We start from the raw sequence: 17,282 nt of genomic DNA on the forward strand, positions 1-17,282 counted from the left end.
TTCACCTAAGATTTATTTTTGAAGAATACTGTATACAGGAAAAATAAGTAATTTTTAAGACATTATCTAAGATTCACAGATTACAGCTGTTCAGGCCCCAGGAGTCCTAAACCTGCTGATTTGAGAGAGATGATGGTTGGTTTGTAGCTAAAAACTACCCCCCAGCCCAGTGGTTCTCAGGTGGGGGCCCCCAGGGGCACTTGGCAATGCCTGAGACATTTCCAGTTGTCACCACTCAGGGGGAGATAGATGCTAATGGCATTCCGTGGGTAGAGGCCAGGGACGCTGCTCCATATCCTACACACACAGGACACGCCCCCACCCCACCCCGCAAAGGATTATGGGGCCCCAAGTGTCAATGGTGCTGAGGCGGAGAAGCCCTGCTCTGGAGTGAACACAAGGACCACAGACACGGTCACCGGCCAGGCAACCAGCCACGGGTGGAAAGCTGCATCTTGTGTCCACGGCGTCCTTCTCCTCTTCCTCCGTCATCAGTCCTTTGTCCCCAGTGTGGAGGCTGCTGAAAGTGTCTGCCACCAGTGGGGAGGAGCAGACCCTCCATGGGCTCCAAAGCCCTTCCGCCCGTGACAGCAGCCTGTTGCAGCCACCCGTGACAGCCGTGGCTGAAGGGAAGCCCAGGTCTCGGCCAACGCCGGGCGAGGGGGAAGGCAGGCTTGGGGGTAAAGGACGAGGCAGGGTCCGGGCCGTGGCTCCACTAAGTTCGAAAGAAGAGTTTTTTCCGGAGGAAATTAATGCAACCAGGGATCTGTTTGTAAACCCCTTTCTCCGAAACAGCATGAGCGACCTGCGAAAACACGACCGCACGGAGGTCTGTGAGTTCTCTGTGAGTTCTCTCCATCGAAGGAAGAACTCCCTCGGTTTCTGGAATCGGGGAGCAGCTGCGGGGAACGTCCCCTGCATCGGCAGTCCTAAATGGCTCTGCCTGCAGCCTCCTTGGGGGCTGGGGGTTCCAAAACTGAGCACTCAACCACAAGTTTAGGGAACTCAGAATCCAAAATTTCAAAATTTCAAAATTCACAAAGCCCAGATCAGATTGAAAGGCTCGCTTGAAGAAAAGCTGGGAGAGGCGGTGGGGCCCGGAGCTGAGCACACTACTTGGCCCAGGGATCCCCCACCCAGACCCCGCGGGACCCCGGGCTGCCTCTGCGGTTCACCTGCCCAGGGCCATGGCATGTGGGGGCCCTGCACTTGGCTTTCCTGCTCCACTCTGCTTGAGAAAGCACAGAGGCGGAGCCTCCTCCGAATAAACGGGCAGTCCCAGCCCCTTCTCATGGCTCAAAAACACCTGAGCAGAGCAGGCGGGGCCCACGAGTGCTCTGCAACCCTCGGAGGAAGCAACTGCTCTGGGTGGGACCTCACTCACGAGGCTGGGGCCCTATCAGCCATCCTGCCCCATTCTCCCACTGGGGGCCTCCCGAGAAGGGGACACCCTAAAGAGGACTCATGACTCTAGAGAGTCAGGAGCAGCCCTGGCCAGTGTGGCTCAGTTGGTTGGAGCGTCGTCCTGTAATCTGAAAGGCCACGGGTTCAATTCCTGGTTAGGACACACGCCTAGGTTGCAGGTTCAATTCCCAGTCAGGACATGTGCCTAAGTTGCAGGTTCAGGCCCCCATCAGACTGTGTACGAGAAGCAACCAGTCAATGTTTCTTTCACATTGATGTTTCTCTCCGTCTCTCTCTCCCTCCCTTCCCCTCTCTCTAAAATCAGTAAGCATGTCCTCAGGTGAGGATTTTTTTAAAAAGGCAAGAGAGAGACAGTGTAAGTAGATGACCTCGCAGTGGGGCAAAGGGTGCAGGGACACAGGGACAGCACCACGACCTGCCTTCAGAAATGCAACGCTCTGCCCACCGAGCCAGCCAACCCTGGTGCTGAGGGCTGGCTCTGTCAGTGCGGGGAGTGGAGGGCATCAGCCTGGGGACCTCAAAGAAGCCAAGGATGGGGGCCCTTGGAATAAGGGGCAAACGTCACCGCAGGCAGTGACAGCTTGCGTCAGAGAAGCAGAAGCACTGACTCCAAGGCAAGCCAAGATGCAGGCGTGGACGGGGTCTCTCCACCTTTTACCTTTGGTCTACCTGCTCCCGCCCGCCTCCCTGCCCTCCCAGCAGCGGCCCCTCCCCTTCCCAGAAGGCGGAGCTCACCCTGAGCAGGAGGCTCTGCAGGTCTTCCGAGTGAGCCCACTGCTCCAAAACGCCATCCAGAGTCTCCACATACCAAGAGCCACGGTTGCGGTCCCTCCAGGATACAAACCCTGCGGAAGGGGAAAGGCTGGGCTTGGTTGGGAGCTGCCGCCGCCGCCCTATGCAGACTGGCCAGGGCTTCGGCCGGCCGGTCTCTGCCGCACTCACACCCCCAGCAGGAGCAGCAGCCGGCACCCCTACACTCTGCCCCATGGGGACCCCATCTCATCCTCAGCACCACCCCGTGACGTCAGCTATGACTCCAGTTTTCCCACAAGGAAACCGAGCCTCAGAGAAGCCAAGTGACTCCCTCAAGGGACAAGAAAGGAAGGACACTAACACCTGTCCCACCTGCTATGCGCCAGGCACCTTGTTAATTCCCACGGCAACCCCTGAGGTATGATTATTATTCCCATTTTAAAGATGAGAAAACGGAGGCAAAGCCAGGAAGAGGGGGAGGCACACAAGCCCAAGGGTGTATTCCTCCTTAAATTTAGTATCCTGGGCGCCTCACCTGCCTGGCTCAGAGAGGCCCAGAGAGGCTCAGACAGGGAAAGTAACTTGCTCAGGGGCACCCAGGTGGCAGGAGGCAGAATGAAGACTCACGCCCAGGTGTTTCCTTTCACAACACAATTGTTTCTAAGACAGACGGGGGCGGGGCCCACTGGCGGATGCGCTCACCTGGGAAGGTGGAGTAAGACACGAAGATGTCACTCGGCGTGGGCAAACTAGACACGGCATCTGGCTGGTCACAGGCGCCTGGCTTGTCCAGGAACGGGGCAGCATCTGGCTCCGGGTTCCCGCCAGGGGCCCTGTCCTCAGGGGCAGTGGAGACCACCTCAAACCCCCTGTCTCTCTGGTCTGCAAGAAGCGAAAACAGACAGGACGTGTCCCTGAACCCAGACCAGAGCTCCTGCTCCGTGCGGCCTGCCGCCACCCAAGGCCACTGACTCCCTCCGGAGCAGGGCTCCGGTGCTGGGTGAACACGGGCGGGAAACCGAAACAGAAGCTTTACTTCTTCCTACAACGAAAGTTTTACACGTTCATTAAGTAAACTTGGGGGGTGGGGCGTGGGAAGATGCAGAAATTTAAAGCATAGCTACAACGAGCTACAAGGCGCACACCCATGAGACAAAACCTGTAGACAAAGGTTCGCAGCGGCATTATTCACAACAGGCAAAAAGCAAAAACAGCCCAAGTGCCCATCAACAGCTGAACACATAAAACAGTGCTCCCACCCAAACTTAAAAACGCCCAACTGGGAAAACATGTATTAAAACTCGTATTTTGTGTAGCTCAGTGGACTGAGCGTGGGCTGTGGACCAGGGGGTCGCTGATTCGATTCCTAGTCAGGGCTGCGTGGGAGACAGCCATACATTGATATTTCTCTCCCTCTCCTTCTCCCTCCCTTCCCCTCTCTCTAAAACTAAATAAATAAAATCTTAAAAAAGAAAAGACCATATAAAACTCATCTTTTTTTTTTCCAGAGGAATAGTGTAGAGGAAATTGTCCATAATACACACAGCGCCCCCTTTAGGACAACCGGGGGAAGAACACTTGCCGTCCTTGGCTCTGCCTTACCAGCAGCAGGTGGAGCTGAGGTGTGGCTCTAGCCAGGTGCCTCTGCAGCCGCGCAGGACCTCAGAGGGTGCATGTGTACGTCCCAGACTCACTCCCCCTTGCGTTCCCTCTATTATTGTTCTACTCTACCCTTAGTACTTCTGAAGCTATTTCAAACCCTTTCATGTCATCAAAGGAGGCGCCGAGTCCCAGGTGGCAGGAGCCACGGACATGCTGACAGCTTCTGACCCTGTCATTTCCTAAGAGAACAATTCATGTGGAGGCGGAAGCCCTCTATTGAAAGCCCCCTGCGGCCATGAGAGCCAAAACCTGGGTCTCACCCGAAGGGCCGACGCCGGGGGGACAGTTTCGTGGGTGAGAGCACGTCACTGAAACAGAGGGTTAGAAGACCACCCGGACTAGCGACGATGAAGACCCTGGAGGTGTGGGGGATGCGCTTTAGGGGTTATGGCAGATGAGGGAAGCAGACTGATGGGCTGAGGTCAGCCTCGCAGGATCCTGGATAATTTTAACTTGTGGTATTTTCTATCTTTTCAGTCTTAAAATCCAACCCCCCACCCAAAGCGGTGGACCGCCTGGAAAACAGAGAGCTCAGGACGAGCCAGACAGAGCTCACTGTCATCAGAGTGGCCCCACTGCGGGAGGTCTCTGGGACGAGTTCCAGAGGTCGAGCCCCCTGCAGGGCACCCCAGGCTCCTCCAGGAGCAAAGCAGCTAAGAAGAGCGTCAGGAAAAACAGGCAGTGGTGGAGTGGTGCAGGGGTCCCTCGGGGGAGGGGTTCTGGGACCCAGCCTCCGATGTGCGGGGTGGAGAACAGTCCTGGTAGGAAAAATGGCACCTGCCGGGCTGGCGGGCAGGCCCGAGGGCCAGAGAGGAGGCAGCCTGCGAGGCTGGATATACCGTGGGAAACAGCAGGAGGGAGGGAGGGAGGGGCTAGCTCACCCAGGAGAGGTGGGGGCCCGTCTGCAGGAGACAAAGATGAGACAGAGACAGTTCTGGCTCCCCGTAATAACAACCCTGACATCTGCTGACCTCTCACCCCATACGGCTGAAGTTCAGAAACTTGGTGATTTGTCTCTGTTCCCACAGTCCCCCGGGCAGGGGCCAGGATTCTGCCTTATACCTTCCTGCCTCTCACCCCCTCCCCCTGCTGTACTGCACAGAGGCCCCAAGCCTGCAAAGGCGGCTTCTGAGACGTGCGAAAGCTGGACTAGAGCTTGCTCAGGTCACTGCTTCTGGTCATTGTCTTGGCTGAGACTCGGGAGGCTGCCCTAGGTATCTGGGAATGACCTAAGTGGAACAGCGGAGAGGACCCCGCGTGCGAGGGCTGCTGGGTCCCTCTGGGCAGCCAGTGCAGCAGGGGGAGGGGGCACTCGGGTGGAATGACTTAAGAACAGCCTAAGGGGATGGGGAGGGCAGAGGGACTGCCCGTGAAAAACGGGGCAGATACAGTAGGATCCGAGAGGGGACTACAGGGAAAGAAGGAGTGGGTCAGGCAGGGGACACCAGTCTGTGTCCATTCATGTGCCACCCTCATTCTGCAAACCCGATGTGAAGGCCTAGCTCCAGGGTTCTGCGCTTTACCCCCAGCTCTGTTCTTAAGGAGCCTCACTGATTCAGACCCCCTGGGAGGCGGGACTGACCGCCCCACAAGCGTCAACACGCAGCGGGAAGAGCCGCTGCTCCCTCCATGCATAACCACTGCAGCAGCACTTCGAGCTTCCTGCTGCCTCTCAGCACAAGCTCTAAAATTCTGAAGGGGGGCACCCAAAATCAAAATTCTGAAGGGGGGAACCCCAAATCAACAGCTCGGCCCGACAGACGCCACAGGGCTCTGGCCAAGCGCATCACCACGCTGTCTGTTGCCTTCTCTCATGCTACTCACTGCCGTTCCACACCGAGGTGACCTATCTGGACACACATTTTCCACCCCAGTGCCGGCACTGCCTCTTAATGAAGGGTGTTAGAGGGTTTTTCAATTCTTTCAGGTTGTAACCACAGCGAACTTCAAAATAGCCACGTAAGAGTCAGGACAAAATCCAGGACAGACTGTCCGATGCATGTACACAGGACACCCGCCAGACAGTGATGGGTCTCTGACGTTTCTGTTTCTGTTCTCAGCGGACAGGCCGCCCCCATGTGGCAACAGCGTTAACCACAGGTCGCACCGCCTGCTGAGTGCTAAGCAGGGACCAGAACTCCACAGGCGGCTGTGTTCCAGCACTGGAATCCTGCTCTTCCCCGGGAGCTGTTTTGGTGAGATTTTTAACGGTGGGAGTCTACGTTATTTTGAATTTTACTGAAAGATATTTTTATATGGTTCTATTTCCAATTCAAATTCAAGTCATTACAATCCACATGAGATGCAACCAAACTGTGAGCTTTGAGCAGGACCAGGCCCGGCCGCAGGGCAGACAGGCCGGGCCCCGCCCTCGGAGAGCTGACGGGGGCTGAGGCTGTCTCAACGCCAGGAGATGCTGCTGTGACAGGAAGGCACAGGCGCTGCGGGAGCTCAAGGGCCAGCAAACCGACTGTTCAAGGACGCGGTGTTTGGGAAAGACTTCCTGGAGGCGGTGACAGTAAATGGTAGCCAGAAGGAGGGGTGACTAAGAGTGGCCAGGAGACGAGGCAGAGGATGGCACATGGAAAGGCTGAGGAGCAAGCTGGAGCCTGTGACATCCTCAGACGGTTGAGCGGTGCTGGGGCGGACACGGCACGCCAGGCTTGGGGAAGCAACGTGGCGGGGGCCGGATCCCCAGGGGCCTCGTAGGCCCCACTAAGGAGTCCAGAGACACGGCAGAGTGCCTCCATGCCCCTGAGAAGGGACGAGCACAGGGCTGGGAGACGGGCTAACCGTGACGTTCCCAGAAAGCTGGCCTCCCTTTCTCTGGGGGAGCGGGAAGGAGGTCTAGTGGATGGAGGTCAGGAAAGTGAAGTTTTTCTTTTCTTCTCCACTTGGTTTCTTTTTGTCGAGTCTCAGGAGATTTGAAATCACCAAAGCTGCGTGAGCCTCTGATTCCACTGCATCGTGAGACCGACACTCTCGCCTCTGAGGGCTGGACAAACCTGAGGCCCGCTCCAGCCAACGCAGGTGCCGCCATCCAGACAGCAGCCACCACGTTTGGGGCCCTCTGACTGCCTGGGGGCACCCAGGGACATCGAGAGGGGCTGGATAGGAAGGAAGCGGGGGGCAGCGGCTCCTTCCCCACCAGATCCTTCTGCAGGCAGACTGAGGACCGGCTCACCTCCGCCACAGGCCTGGATGAAAAACAGCTTGGGCTTCCCTCTCAAGCTGGGGCAGCCAGTTCCATTGAAGATGTTCACGATTTTCTCGATGGACACAGGACCGCCATCTACGCCATAGACGGCCCCGGGGAACTGCAGGTGGCTGGCCTGGAAGACCGAGAATCCTGGTTACGCAACCAAGAAGTCGGGTAGGAATCCAACAAACCGTTCAGAAGCTCTGGGGCGGGGGGGAGGTGGGGGGCAAGCAGTTAGAAGGTCGCAGCCAGGGGTGCAAGGCTGCTTTAGACCGAGCAGGTTGGGTCTGGATGGGCCCTGGTCAGCTTCCGTTCCCAGGGTCTAAACTCACGTGCCTGTAGGGGCTGAGAAGGCCTAACTGGAGAGTGCTGGCCAGCTCCTTCCAGATCAGTGGCCCTCCGAGCGTGGCCCCCAGGCCAGCAGCACGAGTATCACCGGGGACTTGTAAGACATCCACATTCCTGGGCCCCACCCAGACCTCCTAAATCAGAAACCCCGAGAGAGGAGACCCGCAGTGGGGGCCTTCAGGTGCCTCTGATGCCGCTGAACATTGAGAACCCCCGCTCCGGAGCGATTCCTCTCAAACGTTACGTGCATGGGGACCAGTGAGATGCAGGCTCTGAATGAAGAGGTCCAGGGGAGGGTGCAGGGCCAGGAGTCTGCATGTCACCAGCTGCCCGGTGATGCCCACACTACTGGTCCAGGGGCCACTCCGGGAAGGAAACAACCCAAGGGGCAGCCCCTGCCCAGCTACTGGCCACACAGCATGCTCCAGGAGGAGGCTGGCCTAGTAAGGCCAGACCTTTGTGGTTTTTCAAGAAAAGCTAGAAATCCTAATTTTGGTGTATAACCCAGAGGGGGACTACAGACCCCCAGCTTGTAACCTCTGACCTTCCCAACCCTCAACTTAAAAGATAAGGAAACTGGGGATCGGGAAGGGGTGTGGCCTTGGGCATGATGACGTAGCACATGAGCGGCCAAGCCCAGAGTGGGTACCAGGGCCCTGACTCCCAGCCGGCAGCAAAGGGCCCCGAACCATGCCCAGCAGGACTGGGGCAGGAGCTGGGAGCTCTTACCCACTACACCGGCTCTGAACGAGATCCAGGGAAGGCGCTTTGTGAGTGGAGCTTGCCTCCTCCCCGCCTCTCCCAGGTGCCTTCCCCAGGAACACCCCCAGCCACCCAAGTGGAGAACCCAACTCCTCGGAGGGCCAGATGGCTCCCGAGAAAACAGTGGGGGTGGACAGGGCCCCCTGGCTCCTTCCACAAAGCGAAGGGGGTCCTGGGCACAGGAAGGGACAGGGTTGTCAGTACAGCCTGTCCCAGGCGCCTGCCTGGGAAGCTGAGGCCTCCCACCTGGCAGCCGTGAGAGAGGATGACCACCACGCAGCAGTCCAGGGTGCCGTGGTCCCGCCGCGCCAGCGCCAGCAGAGCCTGGCCCATTTGCTGCAAGGAGAAGGTTACAGTGAACCACAACACTGAGGGAGCGGGTCCCCATCCTAGGCCCACCTGCGCCCCCGGGGTGGAGCGCCGCCCCTGCTCCCAGCACCCATGCCGAAGTGACGACACTCAGGACAGCCATCATTCTCGGGGCAAAGCTGCTGTGCTCAGGGCACCGAACCCTCACAACAACCCTGGGAGTGAGTCCTGTCCTTGCTGTCCAGACGACGAAGCACAGGCTCGAGGGTCCCCCTGCAGGTACCGGGACAGCCGGCCCTCCACCCGGGGCTCCCTGAGTCTGAAGCCTGAACTGCTAACCACCGAGCAACACTGCCTCTCGTGGTCCCACAGGCCCACGGGCTGGTCCTGGGGCGCCGCTTGCTCTCAGGGTCCCTGTCTCTCTGCACGGACAGTGGCCACCGTACCTTGGCGGTCAGGTCGTGCTCCACCTCCACCTCGAAGTGCAGCGAGTGGAAGCGTCTCCGCAACTTCTCGCAGTCGATGTTGGAGCCGGAGCGGGTGCTGAGCCCCGACGTCGGGGAGAAGTTCACGTTGTTGAGGATGAGGCAGCGGCCACAGGGGTCTGCATCCAGGACGTAGGCCTGCCCAAGCACAGGGACCACCGTGAGGCGGGGTCTCCCTGCCTCCCTCAGGAGGGCAGGCCACCCCCTGGCTTTCACTCGTGTGGCTGACGGTCTGGAGCGACAACACAAGCAATGGGGTCTGCCCTCCCTCTGAAGGAACAGCGGGGTCCGCCCCCCCGGTGCTGCTGCAGGGCACAGGCCGGCAGCCTGCAGGCAGGCTGCGGCGGGCGCCGGCTGTGTGATGCGCAGGCGGCCAAGTTTGGGAAGGCACACCAGCTCCCACACAGCTTTCGGGGACGGGAGCTGCTAGCTTAGACATCCGACGCCCGTAAACGTGCACCCCTAAAGGACTTTACTGGCCCCCCAGTCCAGGGGAGTGCCTGAGAATCATGTGGGCGACTCTGGGCAGACCCGTGCCCAGGCCCGCCCTCGGAGCACCGACGCCACGTCCCCCCCAGGCTCAATGTGTCCCTTGTAACCTCTCTGGCAGCGGCCTGTTCTTTTTGCTTATGATGTATTACACTATTTATACCGAAGACTTATATGTTCCTTTCTAGAACTAGCCTCGATGGCTCCACAAGGGCGAGAAACTTAAGCGGTCTGTCCACAGGTGTCCCAGCACAGAGGCCAGGGCTGGCACACGGGAGTCACACAATACATGCTGTGAATGGGAGTCAGTGACTCAGATTGGGGGGAGGGGGCAGGAGGAGTGAGGCCACAGCTGATTTTGATGTCCACGCCTCACTAAGTGGGACCCCTGACTTCACAGGGGAGGAGAGAGCAGGGCTGGACAATCTGCTCCAGAAGGAGCTGTGCCCAAGTCAGGGAGCCGGAGGGGACCCGGGCCTGGGAGCCTCCCTCCAGCCGGGCTGGGTTCCCTGGGTTCCCACAGTGGCTGCGGGAAAGGGCCCAGGGCGTGAGGAGCAGAAGGACCCAAAGCCAACGCCACGGGCCCCAAATCCTAGGAAGGCTCACCAAATCAGCGTTTCCCCTCGAAGTCTCCTGTGTACCTGGAGGTGGGGGGAGAGAGAGAGGCAAAGAGGGAAAACGTGAATGGCAGGGTCCAACAGCGGAGGGGCACGGGACTCTGGGAGGACCGCCCCCACAGACACGTGGGAGCCCTCAGACAGCGCCGGTGGGAGGGAGTCACGCAGCACAGCCACCTTGGGGAACTAGTTAGAAGTTTCTATTAATCAAATGCCCACCTGCCCTCCAACCAGCAATTCCATTCCAAGGTGGACGCATACCCAGGAGAAATGAAAGCAACGGACACAAAAAGACTTGGCCGCCAACGTCACTGCAGAGCTACCCATAATGCCTAAAACGAGAAACAATGCAAAGGTCCATCCACGGGTCGACAGATAAACGAGCCACGACACAGCCGGACAAAGGAACACCAAGCAGCCTGCACAGGGATGAGCTGCTGACACACGCAACCCCATGGATGACCTCAAACACACTATACCGAGTTAAAAGAGCTGTAAAGCGTGTATATATATGGTGTGATTCCGTTTACGTTCAATTCCAGAACAGAGGAGCACACGGGAGCCTCCAGGAGAGCAGACTGCCCCACTCTGTGGAACCCTGGGGACCCAGCACAGAGTAGGGCCTCGGCAGATATTTGCAGAATGAATAACTGAGGAAAATGGTCATTTATTGCTCCAATGCCCAGAGGTTTCATTTCCATTAGCTAAAAGTCAACAACCCACCAGCCTATGAGGCCGGGGGGCTAATTTTTCTTCTGAAGCAACGAGAACACAGTGGCTACCTCCAAGACACGTGGGGGCCTACACTCATGACCCGGCGACGGTGACGTTCCTTGCTGACAGCAGACCTGGACCTCTTGTTGGGAACTGTTTTCTTGCCAATTTAAAAGTCACGCCAGGAAAGCATTCACATCCCATGTTTTAAAAAAAAGAGAAGGTTTTCCCTAGCCTGAAGGCTTGTATTGGTCCACAGACTTAATTCTGAAACTATTGCTCACTTCCAAAATTCCACTGCACCCCCAAAACAGAACTACTATCCACCTCTGAGGAATTCATTCACTTCTCAAATTCGCAACAATGACCCCCAAAGTGAGAAGGCAGTGTTATCCAAATGGCAGAATAAGGATTTCCTACTGCCTTCCCCCGCAAAGGACCCCGAGACTGACATTGACCCACGCACGGGAGCGCCGTGGCGGAAGTTCAGAGTCCACTGAGCCGGTCGGTGAAGACGGGAGGGAGCCACGTCTCTTCAGACACAAAGACAGCCACGCAGGACTTCAAGGAACATGGAAGACCAGGAAAACATGACACCGCTAAAGGAACATTTTCCAGTAACCGACCCCAGAGAAATGAAACTCTGAGATTTGCCCAAAGAAGAATTCAAGATCGGTGTTCAAAGGAAGTTCAGTTAGCCACAAAGAAACACAGAAAGACAATTTAACGGAATCAGGAAAACAACACACAAACAAAATGAGAAGTTTAACGGAGAGCTAGAAATCGTGAAAGAGAAAACGAACAGAAAATCTGGAACCGAAGAACACGATGAATAAAATGAAAAAAAAAATGCAACAGAGAACATCACTGTCAGACTTGAGCAAACAGAAGAAGGAGTCTCTGAGGCGGAAGAGAAGTCCTTCGAAATTCCCCGTCCAGAAAAGAACACGTGCTTTTCAGAGGAGGGGCTGCCAAAATTAAATCTTCTGAAGGCCTGCCGGCATACTCCACCCATGCTCGATAGGAGTTCTCAGAAAGACAACGCCAAAATTAAATTCTGAGTTTCAGCCTGCCCAGCTGCACTGATGGGCACACCCACCTCCCAGCCACCCTCTCAGTACTCACGGATGCCATCGAATCCTCCGGAAGGAGCATCCACTGGCCTGGGCACGTCTGGTCTGAGAACCTCTGGTCTGAGCTTGGTGGAACAGAGCTCTTCTGGCCCCAGCACTACTGGGGTGAGTTTGCCTGAGGTCAGCTTCAGTGGGTCCTGCCTCACCCCTCTCAGTTCCTCCGGTCCGAGGCCCACGGGGCCGACCACCACAGGCTGCAGGTCCCGGGGTCTGATGGCCTCAGGATCCCGCTTTGCTGCTTGTCGACTGGTTCTCAGCATTGAAGCCAGGTCGTGCTGGCCTGTGTCCTCTAAGCAGGAGATGAACAAAGGCAGGGCCTGACTCCCTCGAGTCTCCAGATCCGTGATCAGCTGCCTGGCCTGGTCGCGCCGGGACCCGGAGCCCGCCCGCTGTTTGGAGAGAATGACATGACACTATTACTTACACGCTTCCCTGTGACTCTCACGTTGTTCTCCTACGTCCCTGATAGCATATATCTGAACAATCAGGCAAGGAAGCAAAAATTGGCCCTGCCTTGACTCATCTATCCATTCAGTATTTTGGAAGCATCTACTATGTGCAAAAGTGCTAAAAATACAGCAGCAAACCATCTCGGTCCCCAGGCAGCAAACGTCACATGGGGAATGGAAACAGACAAATCGCCTAGGACACAGCGAGGAGAGACGTGCCCCAGGAAAAGAACATGGGACTGGGGGCACACGACTCAGTCCTGGGCAGTAAAAGAGGCTTCCAGCAGGGGCCTCAGCTGAGGCACTAGGGAAGATCAAGAAGCGAACGGCAAGACGTGAAGATGAACACAGAGGCTGAAGTGATGTGGCCACAAGCCAAGGAACGCCGGCAGCCTCTCGAAGCTGCAGCGGGCAAGGACTGGATTCTCCCCTGAGCGTCCAGAAGGAAGCAGCCCTGCTGACACCGTGGGTTTAACCCCTCAGGACTCACTTTCAACGTTCGACCTCCAGCAATGTAAGAGGGAAAAGGTGTGTTGTCTTTAAAAAAAGAAGAAGTGAATAGTGAATTCAGAGAAATGGGAACCATAAGTCGGAGTGGGAAATAGTAGCGAAGAACGAGGCATCTGTGTGGTCATGCCAAGAAAGCTGTGAGAAGCCACTGAAGAGCTTGAAGAAGAGGGTGACAGAGTCGGATCTGTCATTTAGAAAAATCAACCCAGGGGCAGGGTGGACAGTGAAGGGAGGGAGCCAAGCCATGTCAGTTGGCGGCAAAGACAGTGCAGCTGGAAGAGACAGGAGTCAGAGGGCAGACCAGAGAAATAAGGAGGGAGAATCGACAGGACCTGGCCATTGACTGGGGGGACTGTGACAATGGAGAAATGGTCCAGGTTGGCAGGTGTAGGGACAGTGAGGCCAGGCACCAAGATAAGGAGCAGGGTGGGAGCAAGAAGAAGATGCTGGTGATCTGCTGGTTGTCCTTCAAGGCCCAGCACTCTGAAAGTTCCTCAGGGTGGAATAAGATGCCCCCCTGCCCTCAAATGGTCTACAGCAGCGCTGTCCACAGGAACTTCCCAAGACGATGGAAATGTCCTTTATCGGAGCTGCCCATATCAGCCACATGCAGCTACTGTGCACCTGGGTCCTACAGCTGGAGAACTGAATTTTTTATTTTGTTTAATTTTAATTGCTTCAGATTCACAGTTACGTAGGGACATGTGACTAATGGCTACTATACCGAACAGCAGAGACACATAGTGTCACAGAAAAGATCATTCTCAGCAGCAAAACTGCTATCTGCTTACTTCTGCAAGTAGATGGGGGTGTTTCGATTTCCCTCAAGAGTTACTGAACACTCACGATAAGGTAGGCACTTGCTAAGTGCATCTTTCCCTTAGTCCCCCTCGACAACCTGAAATTACAATCACCCCCACTGTACGGAAGAGGGAGAGTGGGTCACCAAAAGGTGCTGCAACTTGCTAACATGTGACAAAGCCAAGATGAGGGCCCACGCCCACGTGGCCCCAGAGCCTGTGTGTTTGTCAGCCAGCCCAGGTGCGGTGAAATGGCACCCGCTGTTCACGTAGCATTCTTTAAAGAGTCTGAGTTTGTGCAGACATTTAAAATCAGGTAATTATGGATTAAGCGCGGGCTGCAAACCAAAGCATCACAGTTTCAGTTCCCAGTCAGGGCACATGCCTGAGTTGCAGGCCACGGCCCCCAGCAACAGCACATTGATGTTTCTCTCTCTCTCTCTTTCTCCCTCCCTTCCCTCTCTAAAAATGAATAAATAAAATCTTTTTTTAAAAAGGAAAAAAAATCAGGTAATTAGACATCAAAATCAAGATTCCCAGTTTCTCTTTAACAACATGACAGATCTGGCAATACCAGACCAGAATTCCGGCGGGACCACACCCTGCTGGACCTGGAGGGCAGGACAGAGGCTGCCTGCTATAGTACCCACCCATTGGGCCTCTATGGGCATTCCAATTGGTGACCCCTCTTTATGTGCCTAAAAGCAAGGATATGGCCTCACACCATCTCCACTCCTCAGCACAGGCCATGCAGCAGGTGCTCCTAAGACTTCTTTTCATTATTATTCATGGGTAATTTCCCAAATGACACTCGTTCTATTAAAGACTTCCCACTGGGTCAGGCCCAACTTCTGGGTGAGGCAGAAACTGGACACTCGGCCTGCAAGCCGCCCATGGGGCACTGGCCAGGGGCCTCCACGAAGCCATGCACACCCACTGCGCATCCCTCCTGTACCCATCTGACCTCACAGGCCTGTGGCGAGGGTCAAATAAGACCAAGACATGAAAGTGCTTTTAAAGAGAATTGCCAATGTTTAACTCTATTCTTCCCTCCATCACCTGCATAAGGCAGTTCATCTCCAAAAACCCTTACAAAACATAAACTTAATACATGAGGGGCTGGCCAAGGAGGACAGGGCCCAACCAACTACCACACATGAGCCCTTACTCTGAGCCTGACACTTCTGTTTCATATCCTGTATCTCAGCCCTGAGGACAAGACAACTGTTGCCCCCATTTCACAGCCCAGGAAACTGGCTCAAAGAGGGTGTGGACTGTCCAAGGACAGGGTGCCAGGCAGTCTGCCACCCAAGTGGGTGCCGTGGGCCTTCATGCTAGGGGAGCTGAAAACAAACACGCCTCCTTGCTGGCAAAAGCCCAGCGCTGCCGCAGCTCACGGTGCACACCGATGGTGCAAGGCGCAGAATCGCCTTAGCAAGGCGGTGTCCAGGACTGCTTGGTTTGGCTGGGCAATTTAAGGGGCTCGCCATCGTGAGGAAAAACCGGATTCCCACACAATGGTTCCCTAAAGGCGGGGGGTAGTGGTTGGCACAGACTGGGGAGCTCGGTCATTAAGTTACTTTGTGGCTCCAATAACCCTCTCCGCGCGGCCTCGCTGTCCCCAACAGTGAGAGAAGTCTGCGCAAGATAAGAGAAGCAGTGCGTAGGCTGGGAGGGGGCGGGGCGCACCTGGATGTCCTCGATCATGTCTGGCTTAAAGAGCTGGCGGTTCAGCAGGACGTCCCAGAGATCGGCCACCTGCAGCTCGCCGACGAGCTGCACCCGGCATCGCCGCAGGAGCTGTCGGTCAGCCTCGTCCATGGCAGGTAGGCAGCGGGAACCCAGGCCGCCCTCGTCCACTTCCGGGCCTCGGCCGAAGCGCCCAGCCAGCTCCCCAGGACCCGCCCCTGGGCGGGCCACAGCGTGGCACCCCGCCCCGGTGTCTCCCTTGCCCCCAGGGTCCCGCCCCTAGGCCAGGCCACCTCCCTTCATTGGGCTCAGCTACTGCGCGGTGTCCAGCCCCCAGGGCACACGCGTGCGTCAACGCCCCGCCCCCAGTCACGCCCCGCCCCAGACACACCCCTGCGATGCAGCCGCTTTCCCCCTCCCCCCCGCCCCGCCCAAAATTCAAGACCACTAGCTTTTACGGAGACTCAAGAGGAGGAGTTACGCTGCCAGTAAGAGCCAATCAAGCCTTGAGCCACAGTCTGTCTCGCCCCATTCAAACCCCTACCCCGTGTAGCCCTCTCTCCTTCCGCCATTAAAACTGTAAATCTGCTGTCCCCCGTGCCCTTCGTTCACTGTTCCAAACTTGGTCTCATCCAACCAAGCCCACCTTACGTGGTCTTTCATTACCCTTTGCCTTCCCTCCCACCCTAGCACCTCCCACCACAGAGGAAAACGGCCGAAATCTAGTCTTCTCAACCCCCAGTTTGTACGGCTCATTTCCGCATCTGAAAAGCATTTACTCCCGTTTTCTGATCATTTGCTAGGTCCCAGCCATTATGCCAGACACTTTACGTTCCATTACCTCATTTGCCCCTGACTACATTATGCCAAGAAAGTACTTTTCCCTCCTTTCCATTGGTGGACTCTGGGTCTCAAGGAAGTGAAGTCACCGGTCATGGCCCAGAGGTAGTAAGTGGCAAGCGGGCAAGAGTTAAACTGGGACCTGACTCAAAGTCCACACTCTTAACCGGGAGTCCATCTTGGGGTGTATATTCTTGAGCAGCAAAACCTCAGCCCCATTCATCATTTACTCCACAGATATTTATTGCCATCCTGTTTGTGCCAAAGTCTGTGCTGGCGTCGAGAATACAGAGGTGGGGGGGGGGGGGGAAACAGACAAAAGCCCTGCCATTAGGAGCTTACATTCCAGTGGGAGGAGAAAAATGAAAAAACAAAAGATGTACTGTGTTAGATAGTGATAAATGCAAAGGAGATAAAGATAAGTGAAAACAAAGGGCAGGAAGATATGAAATCTCCTTGTATCTCTAAAGAACCTATTTCATTGGCCCAGAGAAGAGTCACTCCTTTACCTGTGCCTCTCCTCCTCCCCAACAACCACCACCACAGACACATCCCTTTCCATGCTAAGGGTGGGGGCTGGCACATTCTAGGGTGGAGTTCGCTTTCTGATAAACGGGCTTAGGAGTCCTGGGTTCCAGGCCTTGGGAAAAGTCCCTGCTCCTCTCTGGGCTTCGGTCTCCCCATCAGCATATGGAAGAGTTGGGCTAGGAAGGATCCCTGAGGTCTCTTCCAACTCTAACGCTCCAGGATTCTATGAATAGGCTTAAAGAGAACCGGGACCAAGGATTGCTTCCCCACCCTAGCAACTGTCGTTAGACGAGGGCCATCTCCTGGTAGGACTGGAAACTCCTCCCTGGATCAGGGAGGTCTTTTTGGCTTCCCATCCTGCACCGCGACTTAGCCTCGCTAGATGGCACGTCTTGACCTCTTTGGTAACGATCATCCTTTTTGATCCAGCCAAAGAGCGCGCCTCGTTCCCGTGGTAACCGCGTTAGGTCCACGCGCAGACGGTGTGTGGCAAGGGTCAAAATACCTTCGCAAACCAGAAGCCCTCCACCTGTTCAGTCCGTGCCTTCGATACGCCAGGCCTTTAAGTGT

General features: G+C 56.1%; 1 protein-coding gene across 1 annotated transcript; it reads right to left on the reverse strand.

Moving 5' to 3' along the window:
- Positions 1–608: 608 nt before the first annotated feature.
- On the reverse strand, positions 609–15,662 carry CASP9 (caspase 9). Its single transcript, XM_028513675.2, has 9 exons — positions 15,345–15,662; positions 11,889–12,285; positions 10,039–10,073; positions 8,905–9,081; positions 8,396–8,485; positions 7,025–7,172; positions 2,881–3,060; positions 2,161–2,270; positions 609–805 (listed from the first exon to the last, which is right to left on the reverse strand). Exons 1-9 carry the CDS (start codon positions 15,474–15,476, stop codon positions 716–718), a joined length of 1,359 nt encoding a protein of 452 aa, XP_028369476.1. The 5' UTR covers positions 15,477–15,662; the 3' UTR covers positions 609–715.
- Between the last annotated feature and the right edge of the window lie 1,620 nt (positions 15,663–17,282).

The sequence above is a fragment of the Phyllostomus discolor genome, chromosome 5 (genome assembly GCF_004126475.2).
Source record: "Phyllostomus discolor isolate MPI-MPIP mPhyDis1 chromosome 5, mPhyDis1.pri.v3, whole genome shotgun sequence".
Classification (NCBI taxonomy): Eukaryota; Metazoa; Chordata; class Mammalia; order Chiroptera; family Phyllostomidae; genus Phyllostomus; species Phyllostomus discolor.